The sequence below is a fragment of the Camponotus floridanus genome, unplaced genomic scaffold (genome assembly GCF_003227725.1).
Source record: "Camponotus floridanus strain SB8 unplaced genomic scaffold, Cflo_v7.5 scaffold155, whole genome shotgun sequence".
Lineage (NCBI taxonomy): Eukaryota > Metazoa > Arthropoda > Insecta > Hymenoptera > Formicidae > Camponotus > Camponotus floridanus.
Window position 1 is genome coordinate 292,287 of NW_020229276.1, and position 21,052 is coordinate 313,338.

Here is a 21,052-nt window from a genome sequence, read left to right on the forward strand (position 1 = left end):
AATATATATGACGCAATTTACATTTTTATATGGATAATATATTACCTTCCTCGTCACGTGTATTTTTATTTAAAATTTTTCGAGCAGTCTTTGATTTAATTTCGCAGTCAAATCTGCTCTGCCGCCGAATCGTAAACAATCATGTAACATGTATACATGCGATGTATACGCGGTGGCCCTGTTTCCATGATTATTCCGTCGCGAATCGCAAATACCGGAACGCGCGTATCCGATAAGATCGCAGAGATTCGGCGGTATTCTTAAATGAATTTCGACCATCGAGATTTGTTTGTGCTAAAAATCTACATCCGTTGCCCTGGCGAAAGAGCATTATATGCATACGACAACTTCTCTCAATTTCTATTTCAGGTTCCGCGAGAGAGAAAGACGTGCATATTTGGCCTATTATCGCCCCCCCGCGCAAAACTAACCTCTCCCCACCACCCCTCGCGAACCAAACCTCTCCCCACCCTCCTCTGAGCTGGGAAACCGCCATGAAAGCTTCGCCGTTCGACACGTAGGCATTTCGATCGTCGAGTGCGCGACGCCGGCGACATCTGTCGGTACAGAAACTAACTAATGACGAAAACAATTCCCCGGTCGCTAAAGTCTGATACTTGGTATACTTCGATCGCTAAAAGTGGCAAAATATGTTGTACAATTTTATGCAGAAAAAGTATTTATATAAATAAATATGTAATTAAATAAATGAAAAATGCATAATTAATAATAAATTAATAATTCTCAAAGTTTTTGGAAAAAAATTTTGAATTGGATTTACAATTTTATAATTTGAAATATTATATAATTATATAATAATTATTATATTATTATATAAATATATAATATTTATATAATATATATTATTATAATATTTATATAATATTTATATAATAATGTTATATTTATATAACAATAATATAACAATCATATAAAAATCATGTGATAATAATAAAAAACAATTTTATGAAATACTTGAATTGAATATTTGAATTCCATAACTAAAAGAAAAAAAATCGTTTATGGTGCAATAAAAAATCTTTTATGGTGTAATATTTATATAACTTTATAGTATAATATTTATTTCTTAACAAAATTTTATGGTATAATATTTATTTCCTGATAAAACATTATTAATATTTCAAATCAATGATGTTTAACTTGAAATTGTTATCGTTGAGAATAAAATATCCTTTATCGACGATTTGCGCAGCTTATCGACGCCTGAAAGGGTCGTCAGCCTGTTATCGGCAAGGGACAGTGCCGCGCGCGATACGAAATTAAAAAATAAATAGAAGATGCATAGAGAGAGGGAGAGAGAACAAGAACGATGAACCCTATGTGTGTGTAATCGCGCAAGGGCCGACGGCCCCTTCTCAAGGCGAGCAACTCTCTCATGAGAGAGATTATAGCATTTTTCTGGCGCCATTTTTGCCGTTCGTCGGTCGGGCCCTTTAGCCCTTCCCTTCCCAAGACTCAGCGGATCCGACCAGGTCTAATGCGCTTAGAATTACGCGCAGAAAATAAGACCGAACGCTTTTTTCTAGCAATTATATTCTCTTTACTTTCTGTTCTTAAAATGAAACAAGTATACAGAGTGCTCCACAATATTTTAATTTAAAAAAAAAGAAAATTTCTATAAATATGAACTCAATTTGTTATCTAATTATATTAATAAATTGTATTATTAATAACTTGTTGTATTATTTGTAAAATAATTTTAAATCATACAAATAATTTTTAATAAAAGTAAGATTTCTCACAAATGAAATAAAATTCAGCAGAATAAAGAATTAAAAATTATTATAATTAATTAGTAAGATATATTTCTTGGTTGAGAGATGTTGAGCCAAATTTATTAAAATTAATATTCCATCTTTATATAGAAAGAGTTTCATATATTTCAAATAATCAACTTTAATACTTTATATTAACAATTTAATATTATACAATATAACATTTTAATATTTGGCTGTAATAGAAAATATTTAATAATAATAAAATATTAATAAAAATTAATAAGAATTTAAGAATGAGTATTTAATAAAAGTAAATATTAATTTTACCAAAATTAATAGTTACATAATATTATACTTTTTATTAATTATAAATATTTTTGATTAATTAATTTAAATAACTAAATTTTATTTAATCTCTTTCATCAAAATTGAAATTGTAAGATCACTCTGTATAAACATGTAATGACTATTGTTAAACTCTGAATTATGATCAGAACAAAATTCCATTCAAAAAGCGATGTACATCTTATAATGCACATATAATTAAAAGAGAAATTGTATTTGCACTCACCACTGGAAGGCATTAAAGTGGAAATAAACAAGACCCAGGCCATACAGAAACGAAGCATCCTTCCAGTAGTCGCCTTTCAATGAGTAGAATTTCTGATACGCTGACATTGCTGTAACAATTAAATTTATTACAATTTATATCAAACCATATTAAAATCAATAAAACAGAAATTGTTAATTCAGGACAACAATTCAAAAAAAGTAAATAAAACATTTTTATAGAACTTAATTTTGAGAAATTTTTTGTCACTATGATTTAATGAATTTTTTGTTATTAAATCAATAATTAATACTTATATAAAAAATCCATTATCCTAAAGCATCTTATGTTTACATAAAAATATTTTATTGTTTATAAAGAATTAAAAAACTGTCTCGTACACTCAATAACATTTCTACCATTACATTTTTATTCTTTTAAAACTTAAATCAAACGACCAATTCATAATTTAGTCTGAATTTTTAATAGACATAATATACAATATCTAAAATATTCACAAAACTGTACCTTTGTTATAATCTTCTAAAAGCAGATGAAAGTGTCCCAGTTTGCAGTAGGTTTTAGGATCGATGCTTATACCCTTATCCTCATCCTCATTCTCTTTGGACTCATCGGAACTCGCTTTTGTAATATCCGCTTTCCTGCGTTGCTTCTCTGCCTGTGCTTGAACTAGCATACGCTCCAAGTACTTGATTGCACGAACAACTACGGCCTTCCTCTTTGTCTGTTCCGGAGAGTTCAGCTTAAGGAAGCCAAACTGTCGACTGCATTTACAAAAGAAAAATTGCTTTTATCAGAACACATGAGATTTGCGATACACATAGATTCTATCTGACAAACTAACAGTTATATGTTCGACATGCATATTTTAATAACTTATACACTAATCCTTAAGAATATTAAAATCTTTTCAAAACCTTTTAACACTAACATGTGAATTTTCGCTTAAAGATTATATTTATATATTTAGATACTTTTAATAATTATTATAATTAATAAATCATTATATTTAGATACTTTTAATTGTACAAAAATTCTGAAAAAAATCATCAATATTTCAGAATGTGTTAAAATGCTTATCTCTAGAAGCTTGTTTTTTTCTGATAAATATTTCCTAATAAATATTTCCTAATAAATATTCAAAGCGAAATATTTTTTTCCTTGAAAATGATATTCCTTATCTTGAAAAAAAAAAAAGAATATAAATTGAAAGATAGATCGGAAGTATTTTTAATCGGAGGAAGTGCACATGACACTGCCATTCGAAGTTACTTCTGAAATTTTCATGTTAATCAAGGTCTACGCGACCCTGGGAATAAATGATTCCCAATCGGGATCAGGATCGAGATTAACCTCGTCCTTTCGCAGGGAAAAATTTTGCGGCGTATTCGCGCGATACAAGCGGAAAGGGTGTCAGTAGGTTGCGCACGCGAGCGCGCTGTCAAACGCGCCGCATTTCTAGGTTAGGCCGTGTGACGTGTGCGTAAATGTCGCGCGAACCATCGCATCCTGGAAATGCGATCGCGGGGAGAGAAAGAGAGAGAGATAGACAGAGAGAGAGAGGGAAAAAAGATTGTCGCGCTTTTCTTTTTACCTGTCCAGCTCCGACAGCGTCTGCAACTCCTGCGGCGTGAGATTGATATCGTCGGTGTCCTGTGCCATTTTCCACTCGCGCTCGCGAAGGAAGGTGACGACGACGTTCACAACAGCATCCCCGGCGAGAAGGAGGATCGCGACGACCCGACGACTCCGGAAGAGGCCCGATCTACGCCGTCGACCAAGTAGCGCGCGCGCGGCGCCGTCACCTCATCGCGGCGAGTCGAGGATATCGACGGAGTAGCGGCGGCGGCGACGGCGACGACGACGACGGCAACAGCGCGAACTGACGCGACGCGCACGGACGCACCGTGTGTACTACGCCGCTCGCCGCGAGGGTCGGCGCCCGACTGCGCCCGAGCGCGCCCGAGCGCGGCCGAATAGCCGCGGGACGCGACTGCTCGAGACGCGCATGCGCGGGGGTAAAAAGACTGGCGCGAAGCGTCATTTGAACACTGGCGAGATTAAAATTCGTATTGCCCTCGTCAAATTATGCATTGAAGCGTAAAATTATTGTAGAATTATGAATCGAAATTTAATTACAAATTTTATGTATCGTACTAGGTTGCTATATAAGTTGATAAGAAATAAATAAATAAATATATATAACATATATATCACATAAATATGTTATATATTACATTAAGAAGTGTTTGTAATTCAATTTATATATATATATATATATATAAATTAAAACAAAAATTATAACAAAATAATTCTTAAAGAGCTCGTTGACAATATATACGCTTTAGTTTCTTTAAGGAAAATAAATTTCCCTTTTTATGTAAGTGAGAATTTTCAAAATAACTGTCTCTTTTTACCCTATTATTTAATACTTTATTTTATCGAAAAGAGATCGAACGCAAAGAAAACAAGGCAAGAATAGAAATGCTGTTTACTCGTTATTCTGCAAAGAAAATAATATTTCTACATTTCAAATTTAAACCGCGAGAGCAAGAGAGAAGAAAAGACAAAAGGGGAACATTCCATTTGACTGATCACAGCCAATTATATCAATCTATGTCTTGAGTAACCGTCAACGATTGACCAATCAAAGTTTTATTTTGAATTGGCCAATTGGCAGTCTGGTCGATCGGATGCCATTTGTTTAGAGACTCTTGCACAATGCTAGCAACAGGTACAAAGGAACAAAGCATAGAAACAATTGGGTGGGACCCGATTGACACGTCGCCAATTGACCAATTCAAAATAGGACTCTCTGATTGGTTAATCGTTGCTCTCTAGGCATAGGTCGATATAATTGGCTGTCAATAGCAACTAGTCAATCGCAACGTGGTCAAAGAGGAACGCGGGACGCTCTGCCATTAATAAAGACGATCTCAATATACCACGTTGGAAGCGTAAGTAACTGTTTTATTTTATCCTATAATTTCATTCTTATAAATTGATATCTTGTTTTCTAAACTGAATATATATACATACAAGTACAACGTACGTGAATATATATATAAATCACCATTTTGTGAATATAAATTTACATTTTTGTAAGAATTGTTTTTGTAAGAAAGTTGAACTGCTGACTGGCAAAAGAACTTATTGTATCATTACTATGGCGACGAGTTCGGGATGTTCGAGAAAGAGCAATCATTTTCCTCAGAAGAAATAAAGAGAGAAAATAGTTCATCAACAATTGACAATGGAGAACAATAAGCTTATTTTTTCTTTGTTATTTATTTTATTTTATTTTTGTAAAAAAGATATATCACTATTAAACAACTTCTATATTACAATAATAATATTATGCTCCATTAATTCATACAAAATCATAAGAGTTTTAAGATATAATTAATTAGTTATTAAAAAATATTATTAACTTAAAACCATTATGTTGACAGGAATATACAAGAGAAAATGAGTTTTTTGGAAAGAAATCGTGTGATCAAGTATAAATCTTTATCGGATCTCGAGAAGAAGTGGCAATTCTTTATCTTTCTACAACCAGAGTTTATTTCTCAGATTCATATGATTATGGCTTTTAATGACAGTAATTAATTTTATTTCTTTGCAATTATTTCTTATCTTAGTTAAATTGTTATTTATGTTTTAATATATTAATCTAGATGCAGCTATGATTGTGACAAAAGACAAAATGGTATATGGTTTAGGCTACAATGGACATGGTCTATTGGGGATAAATGATGAAAATGACATTTTTCCGCCGAAAAAAATAGAAGAATTATGTGGAAAAAATATAAAGACTTTCTGCTGCTATGATTCTTGTAGTCCTGTATTTGCACTTACAGAAGAGGGAAAGGTATTATGGAAATTGAAAACTTACAATCAAAATGTTTAATTGAGATTTTTTAAACTTATAAATAATTGCTTGAATAGAATTAAATATAAAAATTGTGTAAGTAATCAGAAATCTGGATAAGTTTACAGAGTATAATTGAACAAAGAATTAAAGTATAATTTGACAAGAATTATAATTTAACTGAAAATGAGAATTATTATATTTAATTTTCTACATTATATATTTAGTGAGACAATAATATACAGTTGTTAATTATATATTTACTTTTTACAATAACACGTATTATTTACTTAATATTTTACAGTTTTATTCTACAATAGAATATATATACAAAATATTTATTTTGTGACATCTTTGTTTATATACTAATTAAATGCCAAGACACCAAAATAATAACATTGGGTCTGTTCATTTTAGCTGCACTGCTGCACTAGTGCAATTAGTTAGAGTGAAAGAAAGTATGTTTGTCTCTTTCTAACTTATTGCGCTAGTGCAACAGTGCAGTTAAAACGAACAGATCCATTATCTTTTATAGATATATTCTTGGGGTTCCAATATAGATCGTAAATTGGGATTGGATTTGAAACCATCTAGAAAAATATACCTGCCTACTAAAGTTATAAATGAAGAATGCATAGACATTGCATGCAGTTCCGATCATGCTTTAGCTTTAACTAAAGATGGAAAAGTAAATGAATATTCAAATAAAGCAGTATAGTAATCTTAATTTTAAAATACAAGTTTGACAATTGTTTAATTTATTAATTTAGATTTATACTTGGGGAACTGAGAAATATGAGCAATTTCTTAATGAGGGCGCATCATATCGAGGGGTAGCTACCATATCGATAGGCTTTCCATATGAGGTGAAATTTAATTGCGAAACAGAGAAAATTATCTGCATTGCCTGTGGTGTAATGTTTAATGTGGTAATCACCGATAATGGTAAAGTGTATAGCTGGGGTTTGAATGGTGGTCGATTAGGATTGGGCCACTACGAGAAAAAGTTATCTCCATGCTTAATCTTCTCATTGGTAGATGTTAAAATAGGTAATACTTTTGTGAAAATATTTTTATAAAAATGTTAAATGCAAATGCAGATACCAGCAACAATTGCTAATATTAATGTTTGATTTCCAGTTAAAGTAGTCTGTGGAGCAATGTTTACATTGGCTCTCACTGATAAAGGAGAAGTCTATTCCTGGGGTGTTGGATTATATAGCAAAAGAGAAATGAATCCTACCAAGGTAATTCATTTATTGTCATAAGGAAATCAAGAAATATAAAAAAATTGATATAAAATAAAATATGATAAAATTGATATATATTTTTTTAGGTGAATATGTCTAAAATAGGGAAGGTGTCAGACATTGCAGCACAATACAATATGGGAGCCGCTTTTGACGAAAACGGAAACGTCTTTATATGGGGCAAATATTTTGATCAAGAGGTTTCATTTATCACACAGCTTTCGAACATAAGCGATATTTTCAAATATAATGTGTCGTATATTATTAATAATTCAATTGATTATGATAATACGAAAGGAAAATCAAATATATTGGAATGTCTGGAAGAAGCGTTCAATGATTCGGTATGTTTTGTTTTCTATCTCATTTCTGCTTATTGTGCATATAATTTTTCTCATTGTAAAATGTTGAACAAAATCAAGATGTTGAAGTAAGAAAATAGTAATTTCAAAATTTACTTACAAATATACTCTCTCTTCAAGTCTACTGATATATACTTTATAATATTTAATATTATAAAAATTAATATTATGTATTCGTACATATAAAGAGTTATATGTTTCTAATGGTTTTATTTATTTTCTATTGCAGTCGACAAGTGATCTTACAATACAGGTAGAGAAACAATCTATTCATGTTCATAAAGCTATTTTGATGATTCGTTGTCAGTATTACAGAAATATGTTCAAATATAATTGGAAGGAAAACGATCAAAAGTAAATATTTATAAAAAAATCAATTATACTTTTATTCAAAGTTTCATAAATTTATTTTATTAATTACATTGACACATATGTATGTTTTCTAAACAGTATCATCACACAGGACCAATTCTCCTACAATGTATATAAAGCTTTCTTGGAATATCTATATACTGGCATAATCAATCTGCCTTCAGAGAAAGTATTAGGTGAATTCATTACTTTATAAATCTCAGTTAAATTTGAGTTACAATTCACTATTAAAATAAATGTTACATTTATTACAGAACTCGCACAGTTAGCTGATGCATATGGTGAAACAAATCTTAAGGAAAATTGCGTATTATTGATAAAACAAACTATAACTGTTTCAAATGTAGCCATGATTTACAAAGAAGCAGTCCAATATAATTCACAGGTGAATTTATAATATGACTTCTTATCATAAAGTATACCATGTATGTACATATGTCAAAGTATAATGTATATATATGCATGTTTTTAGGAAGTAGAAGAGATCTGCTTCCAATTTGCACTGGATCATCTAACAGATATGGTACAAACGGAAAACTTTATTAACTTAAACGAAGATATAAAAACCAATTTTTTAATTAAAGCAGCCAAAGTTGGTGCTTTTAAGAAATAGATATTTTTTATCTAATCATTTTTTAATCTAATTTTCTGAATTAGAATTTTTATTCACAATTTGATATAACAGATATATTTACTTTTTTAAAGTAAATGTAGAATAAATTTTTTTTTTTCATAATTGAGTATATAAAATGAAATAAACTATTATATTTAATATAAACATAAAACATGTTTAACAAAATTTTGTTTCAATTTTAATTGATAAAATTAATAATCTATATAACATGAAAAGCATATATATATACCCAGCAAATCAAAATATTGTAGCTACATTGCGGCAACATTGTTGCAATGTTGTAATATTGCCGCAATATTGCTGCAATATTCTGTATTTGCTGGGTATATATATATATACACACACACACACACACACATATATATCTGTATGTGTGTAGTATAGATTATTAATTTTGTTTATTAACTGAAATATAATAGACATAATATTTAATACAAAACAAAAAATTGATGCTTTTAAAATATAGTTTATTCGCTTTTTTAAAATTAAATCAAAATGATTATAACGTTTTTATTTTTTATATGAATTGAAAATATTCAATATAATCAGATTCATTTAGTAATAAATTTTATTTCATTTTATATCTCTATATTTTATACATATATATAACATCATATAAGTATTTATTTACTTCATGTAGATTCTTCTAATTATAGAAAGCATTCTATGAAAAACACTGCCATGATCACTCTCAGGTTTCTCTGTGACATATTTCACAGTTACACTAGTCTGTGATAATAATTTTATCACGTAATTTTTAATATATAACACATTATTTCATAATATTTAACGATACAACTCTAACATAATGAGATACATAAAGAGAAGAGAATAAATAGAAGATAAGAAAAGCATATAACAATGTTATTTATATGTATAATTGTGCAAAAGTGTGTAAAGGTGAAAGTACATAAAATTGCATAACCATAAGCATAAGGAAATTGATTGGTTCATTTTCTTATGCATATTTGTGGATTAATTTTATGTGCTTTCATCTCAAGTAATTGTGTAAAAGTTCAAAAAGACTGCAGTAGCATACAAGAATAAAAATAATGAAATTATTAATTGATTTATTATTTATATTTTTGATTATAACGGATCATTTCTTTCGAATTATATTAAATATAAAAAAATAGGTAAAACAGTAATAAAGTAAAAATTATTCTCATTTTCGGTGAAAAAGTATTTTCTATCTTAACAATAAAAAAATATAAACTCTTATAATATAAAGCTACCGAAAATGTCTTATAAAATTCAATTAATAATAGCAATGTGTAATAAATATACAATGCGATTATATTTTTTCCCAAAATTCTGTTAAAATATTAAAATCTATTAGGAAACTTTGTAAATTAAATAAACAAATAGTTTTCACGAGAATAATATACAACAGTTACGAAAAAAATAAACTAAATTAATTTTAAGAAATTATCATACTTTCTTAAACAAGCAATTTTTTGTGATATTTTGATTTTAGACATACTTTTAACTTTCGAGCTTTGGAAAAAAAATGTGTAATGTTTATGTTGTTTCTTTCTGAATAATTCTCATAGTTTTTATCATTTTTATCTATAATAATTATATAGAAAGAATCGGAATAAAAACTTATATTATAATTATGAATTAAAACAAAAGTTATAACAAAATAATTCTTAAAGAGCTCGTTGACAATATATACCCTTCAGTTTCTTTAAGGAAAATTTCCCTTTGTATCTGAGTGAGAATTTTCAACATAAATATCTCTTTTTACCCTATTATTTTATCAAAAACTTTATTTTATCAAAAAGAAATCGAACGCAAAGGAAACAAGGCAAGAGTAGAAATGCTGTTTACTCGTTAGTCTGCAAGGAAAATAATATTTCTACATTTCAAATTTAAATCGCGAGAGAGAGGAAATGACAAAAGGGGAGCATCCCATTTGATCACAGCCAATTATATCAATCGATGTCTTGAGTAACCAGTAACGATTGACCAATCAAAGAGTTCTAGTTTGAATTGGCCAATTGGCGACCTGGTCGATCAGCTGCCATCCGGCAAAAAGTGCAAGAAGTGCAAATAAACGAAGAGCCGTTCTGCTCTCGAAATTATCACAAGATATTATTTTTACGTTCGATCTGACAGACCGAGTTGCCGCCTCTAACTGGCTGCGAGAAGCATTTTTGTCGAGGAGGTGAGTGTCGTTGGATTAAATGTCGAGGAATATTGTACGTTTTGATCGAAGTATATCTGTATCTCTGCGATGTGATGCGGCCTAAAGTGCTCGATATCATGCCGATCAAGAGTGTCTTTCGCTCAGGAATGAAAAAACTCAAACGGTAGTCGTCCTTTGTTTCCTTTCAGTTCGTCATTTCTTCCTCCTGTCAAAATTTTCTCCGTTTTTCAATCTCGACTTACGTCTCTCTCTCGTCGCGAAAAATATGAAAAATTATCGAAAAATTTGATGAAAAGGTTTCGTCGCAAATTCCACACGAAATGTCGTCATCAATATATTTGCGATTGTGACGTAGATTCGCGTTTCGAATAATAACGCATTTTAACGGAATTTCTATTTTAATCCTTTTAATTGCTCATGAGATAATTGGTAAAATAATTGTTATTAGCTAAGAAACTTGGAGGAAATTTTATTTTATTCCATTTTTTCCATTTATTTCAATTTTATTATTTTACTCCATTATTTTATTTCATTTTTATAGATAAAATTTTATACATTATCTATTTTTTTTCCCATGTGCAAAATTTTATAAGAGTAAAAAAGTAAAATTTATATTATAAACTTGTATGTAACCTGTCGTACCTTAAAATTAAAAAATTACGGAGTAAAATACACAATTCACACATGTATTTACACAATTCTTTATTTAAATACAAGTTTCTTTATTGTAATTGTAATTTCTTTCCTTTTTTCGACAGCAAAATGAGTGTGCCTGCGGCTAAAAGAAATAAAGAAGACGCGAACAAAGAAGCCTACAGTATAGATGCCGCAAAAGAGGCGAAATCCATCTTGGAGAAGATCATGGGCGATGTGAGCAAGTCATCGGCGACGAAACAGATCATCATTGGTAGCACATCAGGATGGTATATTTTATATGCAATTATTTGTTAAATTAAAAAAAGCATTTATCTGGTTTAAGGTATTTCTTGTACTAATCATGGATATTTTATTAATTAGGGTGACTGGATTTATTACCATGAAGGTCGGAAAGATAGCAGCCTGTGCAGTTGGTGGTGGAATTATCATGTTGCAAATCGCTGCACATCAAGGTTATATTAAAATTAATTGGGACAAGATTACAAGAAAGGCTGAAAAAATAACGGATAAGGTGGAAGAAAAGATAACCGGCGAGGGGCCAAAATTCATGGATAAGGTAAGTCTCAAATTGTTATAATTCCACTAATTATTATGATTGAGTGATATTACTAAAAATTTTTTGTTTTTTTTATTTAGCTTTTTAGAAAAGAAGGATTGACAACTTTGTTTCTCTTGAGAAAATGTATCGACACAATAATTATTTCGATGAACAGAAATTACTTTAAATTGTATAATTTTGTTTTTAAAATTTAACAAATGTCTTACATCGATTAGATAACTTATGAAACCCAAGAAACATTTTGCATATATTTCTTTGCATCTCTTCACAATTATAGTGATTTTGTTATTTGCAGGTAGGGAAACTATGGAGGAAGAACTCATTCATTGCGACAAGTTTTCTTGGTGGTTTCATTATCGGTCTATCTTGGTGAAGTAATGAACAGTAACTTTGAAGTTTTATGCAAAAATGTAAACGGACATTTAGTATGTTGCCATTATTCATATTAATATGTATTACAGTATTACACTATCTACCGTAATAATAACATACAATGTCTAAATATCATTGAGACTTTAATATCTGTAACAAGTCGATATTAATATTACTTTTAATGTCAATGAAAATTATATAATATCGATATTACTATAATTTTTGTATAATTGTAATAAAAATGTATAAAATAAAATTATAAATTTATATAGAGTTCAAAGAGTTATCGACTCCATTCCAGAGCGTAAATCCCGATTTACTGATCAAAGTTATCGCGTTCCAGGTCGAGAGATTCGTCGATAGAAAGCTGGACAAAGCTGAGCAATTGCTGAAACAAGGAGAGAACCGCACACGACGCTGGTATCACGCCTTCATCGGCGACGATGATATCTTCCAACCAAAGGAGATTCACTTCTTTCTAGTTTCGTTCGCGGCAGGAGTCGCGCTTGGTATCGCTACTGCTAACTAGGTAGTAAATTGCTGCACTCTGAATGCAACCAAGAGAAAGATTGATATTTACGCTGCACCAAAAGACAACTACTCCGTCGTCATCATCGATCACGATGACGTCGTCGACGAGTACAATAGAACTATCATAAATGAAGTGAAGAACAAGATCAATGAACTGAAGAAATGGGTGGCGCGGACTACGCTTAATCCTAGATAAGTAGATTTATTTTTTAGCCAATGAGTAAAACTCACTTGTGTACGTTAGAATTGCTTTCAATTGATTTTACACATAACTATGTTTAATATTTTCATATCAAATGAAAATACATTACGAAACATAGATTGCTTCATCTGTGAACAAAATTAATAAGCAGAGTCCGGATTTTGGTGCCGTTTTCCCCACTCCAAGTGCATGCTAGCGGCTGAGCGAAAAGCAGTATGTCTATGTCGTCTATGCCAGTCTAGTGATAGCAAAGAGGACACCGTCGCGTAGAAAAGGAAAATATAATAATTTATTATATTATTTTATATTATTTTATATTATTTTATATAATATATATTATATCATTATAATATATATTATTTTATATATTATGATTATATATTATAATATTAAATAAACATATATTTTATATTAATATATATTTTTTTTTTGACGATACTTTCGCGGCGCTCAGCCGCTAGCATGCACTTGGAGTGAGGAAAACGGTACCAAGATCCGGACTCTATTAATAAGTACAAATAACGTGAATTTTACTCATTGTTATATCAATAATTTCTCTAGAATTAATACATCAAACAAATGAAAGTCAGTAATATTTTTTCTCGTCTCTGAGATCATAAAGAGGATCAACTTATTTAAAATTTGATAGACACTGCAATTATTCATTTTATTCTATTTTGTGATCTTTGCAAAAATGGAAATAATTTTTACAAAAAAATTTTTAAATGTTGGTCAAGTTTACTGTTGCCATTCGCACAGATATGTATGAATATAAAAGTATAGTGTGCGTATAAAATACAATAAGGAGATTTCTTGTTCGTTCAGAATGCAGCAAGAAATTAATCTTAGGAGATACAAACCTATTGTTAGTACATTATATACTTGTCTTACTATTGTAAAGAATCCCGATTTTTCCTTTTCCCGTTATTTATACATTTAATCGATCTACATTTCTATCGCGTCATTTATATATACTCTTTCTTATACAAATACCTTAGTACACATGTATTATCTCAATAAAAATTACCTAACGATGTTTGCTGCAAATTTAATATTTGATCATTCATTTTACTAGTCATGTTTGTCGTAGTAATAATTTAACAATTACTCAATTCATCTATATATAAAAGTTTTTAAATTATTTCTAAGTGTGTACATATTTAATTATTTTACATTTTAGTTCCTGCATAGAATATTGCGTTTAATATACTTAAAATTTTGTTTTAGCATTATTTAGATAATAGAAAGCTTTTTTCTACTATAATTTAAAAATTACCAATCATGTCTTCCTCTAATAGTTTGATATAAAAATTATTGATAGATTAATATGGAATAGAATAAAGTGTAAATGGAAGAAAATAAATATATACATATTTTAAAACAATAAATTATATACTTATGTAGCAGTATAAAACATTTGTCTCATAAGATGTCAAAATACTAAAGTGTTTATCATGTCTCAAAATCTTTTCAGACACTGCATTATTATAGTCCTGAGGCGTTTACGAATCTTTTGATCCCCATTGCAGAAAATGTGTGTAGAATTGTCTCCAATCTGAATAAGAGTGTCCTCGTCTTGCTACAAGAGAGAGTAAACACATATAATTTTATGTAGAATTGCCTTTTATATCAATTTTGCGTGCACGCATGTTTATTTATTAAAAGGTCATTTGGAAAACTATTAAGATGTATCGAAAACCAAATCATACCAAATGAATACTCGTAGAAGTGGGACTGTGTTGTAACTTGGCGCCTTGAAAACCCTCTTGATTGAGCTTCTGCAGCAACTCCTGTGGATCCAAAATCCCGTATTCGTGTTTCCGCTCCTTCAATACTTCCTCTTTGACGGGTGCAGGTGAACCTGACGATGCCTTCCGCTTTCCGCTCTGCCTATCTTCTATATTCTGGAGTTTAACATATTTTCAGAAACTTTGTTATTCATCTTGAAGAATTATAAATGTAAAATTACATATTGCCTTTCGATCAAATTGATATTTTTTTTCTATAATGTGTATTAATTATCTTGTATTAATTATATGTATTAATTATCTCATCAATTACCTTTATCGTATATACATTATCTTTGACCTCGAGCTCTCCGGTAACGGAAGCGAGACTTAAACCGGGTCGCACTTCATTTGGTATGATGTTGCTAGCTAATTCCGGCTCGATAAATACACGACCTTTTTTTCGCTTCAACGGCAATTTTATCACCTCTCCACGTTTAAACGTAATCAAAGGTTTTTCCTTGAACGGAAAGATAGTTGATACATTCGTACTTTATACACATAATTTTATAATATAAATAATAAAAGATTTTAACTGCGAAATAATTTGTTACATTAAGTGGAAAATAATACAAACTCCGACAGGTTCGATGACTAGATCCGTTCTATGCGGCGCCGTTAAAGGAGGTTGTGTATAAACTTCTGGAATTACTAGATGCTCCGGTTTCAAATCTCGTATGAGCTTATTGGCCTGGGTAAAATTGAGAGAAGTGTCGATAGGGCAATGCACGGCTTTCATAGCCAACGGTTGAAACGGAGCGAGGGCATCCAAATACGGAAAGTCTGGTTCTGCGATAAAATACGATGTGAAAAAAGATATGATTGAAAAAAAGGCTATTAAATATTATATAATGTAAAAAATTATAAATAAAATAGTAATATATTATTGAAATAAATATGCAATTTCTCGCATTAAAATGAGTAAAATAAGAAGAATTCAGAATTCATAATATAAAAGAAAAGGAGATACTTAGAAAGTTAAAAATGTATATAAATATTTATTATAAATTGAAATATATCAGAAAGAAATGTTTATAGAACTATCTACATTGTGCGGATGCATTACATTTTTTTTTATTCAGATATATTAGATGTATAAAATTCTATTTTTTATGGAATTCAATATTTGTTGTAATAAATTTACATTTATAGTTTAATCATGAAAGTAATCCTTATTATTTTTCAGCACTTCCATCTTTAAGGCAACTTATAGCTTGTGAATCGATGGAAAATTTGATTTTTATTTGCAATGAACTCAATTCAATTCAGTCAAATCATTTTCTTATTTTTTCTTATTTTTTTAACATCTTTAAATTTTCTATCAGACAAGACGTGCTATATCGATTGGAATAAATAATTTGAAGGCGCTATGTCCAATGAATATTCCAAATAAGAATTAACACAGTCAAGTTTCAATGTCTTTGATAAATTTCGCGATATGAGACCGAATTATCATGTAAAAATTTAAATACAAAATTTATTTTTTCTGAGACCTCTCTCTGTAAAAGTGATTTTCTTTCCAATTCCTCGCTCAAATACAATTACTCGTTGGCGACAATTTGCAATTACTATTTCGTCGGTTTCAAATAAATTATACTTGACTAAAAGTCTTGTTGAACTTTATGTGATAAAAGTGACAAAGATAACATTACTAGAACTTGGCTGCTTATCAGAAAATTTAGAAATGAAGAAACAAGAAAATAACTTGATGAATTTATCATGTAAAGTCAGATTTTCTATCCAGAATCTATAATTTGCTTAAAAGATGGAAGAAAATGCTGAAAAATAATGATCACTTTCATGATTAAACTGTATATGTATAATTTGTTAATAAATATTGAATCTTTCAGAACAAATAATAGAAAATTTATTTATACATCTAATAACATTGTAGATGAGAAACAAATTTGCTAACTAACTTTCTAAATAACTCATGTAAATTTCTATATATATTAGTATATATACCAGTGAAAATGACAGTATGCAAGGGATTGTTGCCCCACAATTGCACAAAGTGCACGGCATCACCGAATCGGAGACTGGGATGGCCGCAAAAAACTACGCACGGTTGTCGATAGTCATTGCTGAATCCCTCGGCGTACGTGGATGTATAATGCTTTAATCGGGCGTTCTTCACGAGGAAAGCGTGTGGGAACGGTTCCTCTGGAAGATAAACTTTGTTTTGCTTATTTGTTGACAGCCTAGAAGTAAAGGATAATAATAAACGGAATAAAAAGTTGATGAAGAATATATCGGAAATTTCTTAGTGTACTAAGTAGCCTTATTTATTCATACCACTCGGCCAGGATATTCGAGTAAGCCAAGGATGTCTCTGCCACTGGTGAGATGAAAAATAGAGGAACCTGCGTGAAGCCTGATTTGTCCAAATGAGTGCTTAAGCATTCGAATAAATCATACACGACGCCAGAAGGATAGCAAGGTATCAGAACGCATCCACCGGCCCTGAGAGTTACAGCTACAAAATTTTTTCCGCAAGAAAAAAAATTAAGCTTATTAGAGCAATTAATGGAATAATAATATTTCGATAAAATCGACAACATTACTTCTTTGCAAATGCAAATAAAAAAAAAGTACTGATCAAAGATATTACATCACTTATAAATACAGAGAATTATTTTAATGAACAAAAATATATATAAATATTATGAAATTATATTTTATTATTATTTTATGCTTTAATAATTTTATGAATATGACTTGGAGAAAAAAAATAAATTTTATTTACTTGCATTTGTTTTATATTTTTTTAGAGTGATGCAATATTTTTGATTAATATTGTAAAATTTCCTTTTATTGTCTGCGCAATTTTTATGATTTCGAATGTTCGAGTATGAAAGTAGGAATTTCGATAATTTATAAAATACCCCGATTAATCTTACCAACAGTCATACACAATTCTCCAAGCATCGTATCCGGATTAGCGGTCGGTGTTTGCGTTAGACCCGTTAGTATCAACATATTGGCGTGCTTCAATGTAGCTTGCTCCATAGGTCTCGGATGAGTAGTCAACGTGGACGAGCCGCTGACGAAAGCAACCTTTTCATGGTCACAGGATATCAGCCAGTTGCTGCTACCTAAACAGTAACCTGAGCTGATTGGCGTAACTGTTAATGCACCGTATATATCCTGGAAATAAATCAAATGTAAGTCGCTGTTTGTAAATGACTTCATGTGAATATTAATTGAGTTTTTGTTTTAATTAGAATTTAAGCTTTATCCAAAGTAAAATCTATAGTAGATTAGGAATCGATGTAACAAATAAATTAATTTTTTGTTACAAGATGTTAAAAGATAAACGCGAATCAGTCTATATTAATAAAAATTTTTAATATGTAATTATATTTTTATTAAATTAAAAATTGTATATAAATATAATTTAGTAACATTTAGATTTCCAAAGATTTTGTTTTAAAAATTTCACACATTAATTTAAACTAAAAAGATTTTGATTTTATTCTTTTTTAAATTGTAATGATTAGTATGATTTGATAACTAAAGCTATGACTTAATAAAAAATATCTTTTTGCATAAAATTATATAAATATATTTTAGTATTAGTTATTTTCATAGTTTTTGCCAGTTTAGTCCATTGAGTAAAGTCTGCAGCAATAAAAAATCCGGAATTTACTTTAGATTTTCCTACTCATTGAACTTTATCAGCCAACAAAAGACATTTCATACTAAGATATATCAGTGGCATATCAAAATTACCAGCTTTTGATCATATCCGACCATCTGAATGTGAGATAGTGCTGAATTCACAGCCGATGTGGAATAGATATGCCTCCAAGATTTCGGTTTAATAACATCTGCTAATGGAGGTGGCAACATATGCAACATTTCCTTCCAATGCTTGGCCATTGTCGCTTTTGGAGTCTGCTCGATAAATTCCACTAGTTCTTCCATAAAAAATCGTCCAATTTGTAAGGTCGGCTCAGTGGCATATATTATACCTTTAAATCATTATCATTTCTATAGATTATAATTTATATATATTTATTTATTTATGCTTTTTATGTTTAAGTACCTTTGAAGCCTGTGCCTTCCGTTATAAATGGTAGAGCAAGCATGCAGGTGTAGTTGGATATTAGAATAGCATCGATCTCTGAGAAATCAATTATTTTCTCCAAAGGAGGAGAAAATTCTGGAACTGAGTCTACAAACACTCTACCGCAACATTCCTTCAGCTCCTTTTTTTTTTAAATAAATACAATAAATAAATTAATATTATTTTTCAAAGTATTTCGATTTTTAATTACTATTTAAAATAACTTAAAGAGCAAATTTTATAAAAGAGTATATCGCAAACACCAAACGCTTTTCTCTGATTGAATACTAACTCCTTCGACTTGCCAATCTTGCTGATTGTCACGTGGGAACCATGTTGGTAAGGAATTAAACTTGCTACTAGGAACCATCGGCAAGGGCATAAAGTGTAAAATGGATTGCATGTTTAAACCGCAATCCAACATCATTGTTATTCCTTTGAAGCTTAAGACCAGGCATGGCTTCGTTGGCTCGCTTGATAGACAATACTAAATATAAAAGTCTCAATTAATTAATCTTATAAATATCAACTTAGATTATATTAATATCGCATTATCTGTTTGATCTTCTATCATTTGCTGTTTATCTTAATTTTTCTATAATATTTTTCTCAGCAAAAATTTACACACATGGAGATTTCAGTTTGAAATTGTCAACCACAATACAATCAGATATATTTATTACATAATTAAAGCGACTAGTAGATAAGCCAGTTTTATTTTTAATCGTATGCTTATAAGTTGTAAATGTCACTCATCGATTTTAAATTTAAGATTATATTTCTTATATTTTAAGATTATGTCAAGAAATTGTTACGCATCTCGAAAACATGTTTACTGTTTTTTTTTTTTTTCCTTAAATGGATATCTTAAATGAAAATGTTATATTTTTTCCTTAAATGAATATCTTAAAACAAAATGTTATATTAAAAGAAGCATAGTTACCAGTTTCATCACGAATTATTTACACAATTCACATAAGAATATCCAGTATGTGCGATTAAAAAATATACTTCAAAGCGACTTTCTTCGAATTAATTTTCTCTTCAGAGAATTTTTTGCGGGTCTGCTACTTCTAATTCATACATTTCTGTCTTGAATCGATTTTTATTCCATTTTTACGATAAGTTATTTCAAATCCAGCGAGGAGACGTCAGAATCCACTTTTAGGTTAATGTGATCCCCATGGACGTGAGAAATACAGAACATAGAATCTGTTCTTTTCTGTACTGCTGCACTAGTGCAATAAGTTAGAAAGAAACAAACATACTTTCTTTCACTCTAACTAATTGCACTAGTACAGCAGTGCAGCTGAAAAGAATAGACCGATAAAAAGGTTCGCTGCAGAAGAAGTGTAAAGACAACAGCCAATAGGAATAGGAAATAAAAACTATTCACCAATAAAAACGCGAGTGACTCGATTGACCACGTCGCTGATTGGCCAATTCAAAACAGAACTCTCTGATTGGCCAATCGTTGTTGGTTACCCTAGGCACAGGTTAATATAATATCAGAGAGAAAACTGAGAGATATCATGGCCTGCTTTTAGGTGATCCCTGAAAGCGATACTCCCTCTATGACATTGAAAACGTGGACATGAACTACAAAGCAAATGTCCATGAATGTTCTCAGAGGGTATCATGTGCACAATTTCTGGTTTCGTTCCGTGCTATGTGCACGAAATGCCGGTAACACCAGAGTATAACAAGACACTCATGTATATAAATTGATTGATAGTAAATAAATTATATAATCGTGAAAGATACTGTAATCTTCCAATGCAATGTTCAAAGATGAAATAAATATTTTTCTGTATTCATTGCCATGTTTATATATTTTTATTTACAAAACACAAAATGCCTGCTGTGGAATAAAAACATGTTTAACCGTTATTTCTATAAATCTTAATTAGCAATAAACTGATCT

The 21,052-nt window shown here is 30.3% G+C and overlaps 4 protein-coding genes across 7 annotated transcripts in view; 2 read left to right on the forward strand and 2 right to left on the reverse strand.

Moving 5' to 3' along the window:
- Positions 1 to 4,140, reverse strand: part of LOC105247921 (histone demethylase UTY) — a 77,001-nt gene extending 72,861 nt beyond the window's left edge. Inside the window, exons 1-3 of the mRNA XM_025406807.1 lie at positions 3,905 to 4,140; positions 2,818 to 3,074; positions 2,311 to 2,419 (exon numbers count right to left, since the gene is read on the reverse strand). Coding sequence (XP_025262592.1) covers positions 2,311 to 2,419; positions 2,818 to 3,074; positions 3,905 to 3,972 — 434 coding nt within the window. The 5' untranslated portion in view covers positions 3,973 to 4,140. The remainder of the gene's footprint in view (positions 1 to 2,310; positions 2,420 to 2,817; positions 3,075 to 3,904) is intronic.
- Positions 4,141 to 5,170: 1,030 nt separating this feature from the next.
- On the forward strand, positions 5,171 to 8,793 carry LOC105258525 (RCC1 and BTB domain-containing protein 1). Its single transcript, XM_011269816.3, has 11 exons — positions 5,171 to 5,267; positions 5,763 to 5,911; positions 5,988 to 6,181; positions 6,717 to 6,869; positions 6,952 to 7,231; positions 7,322 to 7,428; positions 7,518 to 7,775; positions 8,023 to 8,147; positions 8,244 to 8,341; positions 8,420 to 8,550; positions 8,638 to 8,793. The coding sequence occupies exons 2-11, from the start codon at positions 5,779 to 5,781 to the stop codon at positions 8,776 to 8,778; spliced, it is 1,620 nt and encodes a 539-aa protein (XP_011268118.1). The 5' UTR covers positions 5,171 to 5,267; positions 5,763 to 5,778; the 3' UTR covers positions 8,779 to 8,793.
- A 2,044-nt stretch (positions 8,794 to 10,837) lies between these two features.
- On the forward strand, positions 10,838 to 14,149 carry LOC105258521 (FUN14 domain-containing protein 2). 4 transcript variants are annotated; one of them, XM_011269812.3, is made up of 5 exons: positions 10,848 to 11,114; positions 11,710 to 11,874; positions 11,969 to 12,164; positions 12,463 to 12,577; positions 12,883 to 13,061. In XM_011269812.3, the coding sequence occupies exons 1-4, from the start codon at positions 11,044 to 11,046 to the stop codon at positions 12,538 to 12,540; spliced, it is 510 nt and encodes a 169-aa protein (XP_011268114.1). In that variant the 5' UTR covers positions 10,848 to 11,043; the 3' UTR covers positions 12,541 to 12,577; positions 12,883 to 13,061. The 4 variants fall into 4 exon arrangements, with proteins under 4 accessions (XP_011268113.1, XP_011268114.1, XP_011268112.1 ...); XM_011269811.3 differs by lacking the exon at positions 12,463 to 12,577 and having other exon boundaries at positions 10,838 to 10,969; positions 12,883 to 14,149; XM_011269810.3 differs by lacking the exon at positions 12,463 to 12,577 and having other exon boundaries at positions 12,883 to 14,149.
- A 97-nt stretch (positions 14,150 to 14,246) lies between these two features.
- LOC105258522 (integrator complex subunit 9) lies at positions 14,247 to 20,352 on the reverse strand. The gene is made up of 11 exons (XM_011269814.3): positions 20,072 to 20,352; positions 19,421 to 19,615; positions 19,108 to 19,270; positions 18,792 to 19,033; positions 17,960 to 18,206; positions 17,355 to 17,535; positions 17,025 to 17,260; positions 15,637 to 15,848; positions 15,334 to 15,519; positions 14,982 to 15,176; positions 14,247 to 14,851 (listed from the first exon to the last, which is right to left on the reverse strand). Exons 1-11 carry the CDS (start codon positions 20,078 to 20,080, stop codon positions 14,732 to 14,734), a joined length of 1,986 nt encoding a protein of 661 aa, XP_011268116.1. The 5' UTR covers positions 20,081 to 20,352; the 3' UTR covers positions 14,247 to 14,731.
- Positions 20,353 to 21,052: the final 700 nt, after the last annotated feature.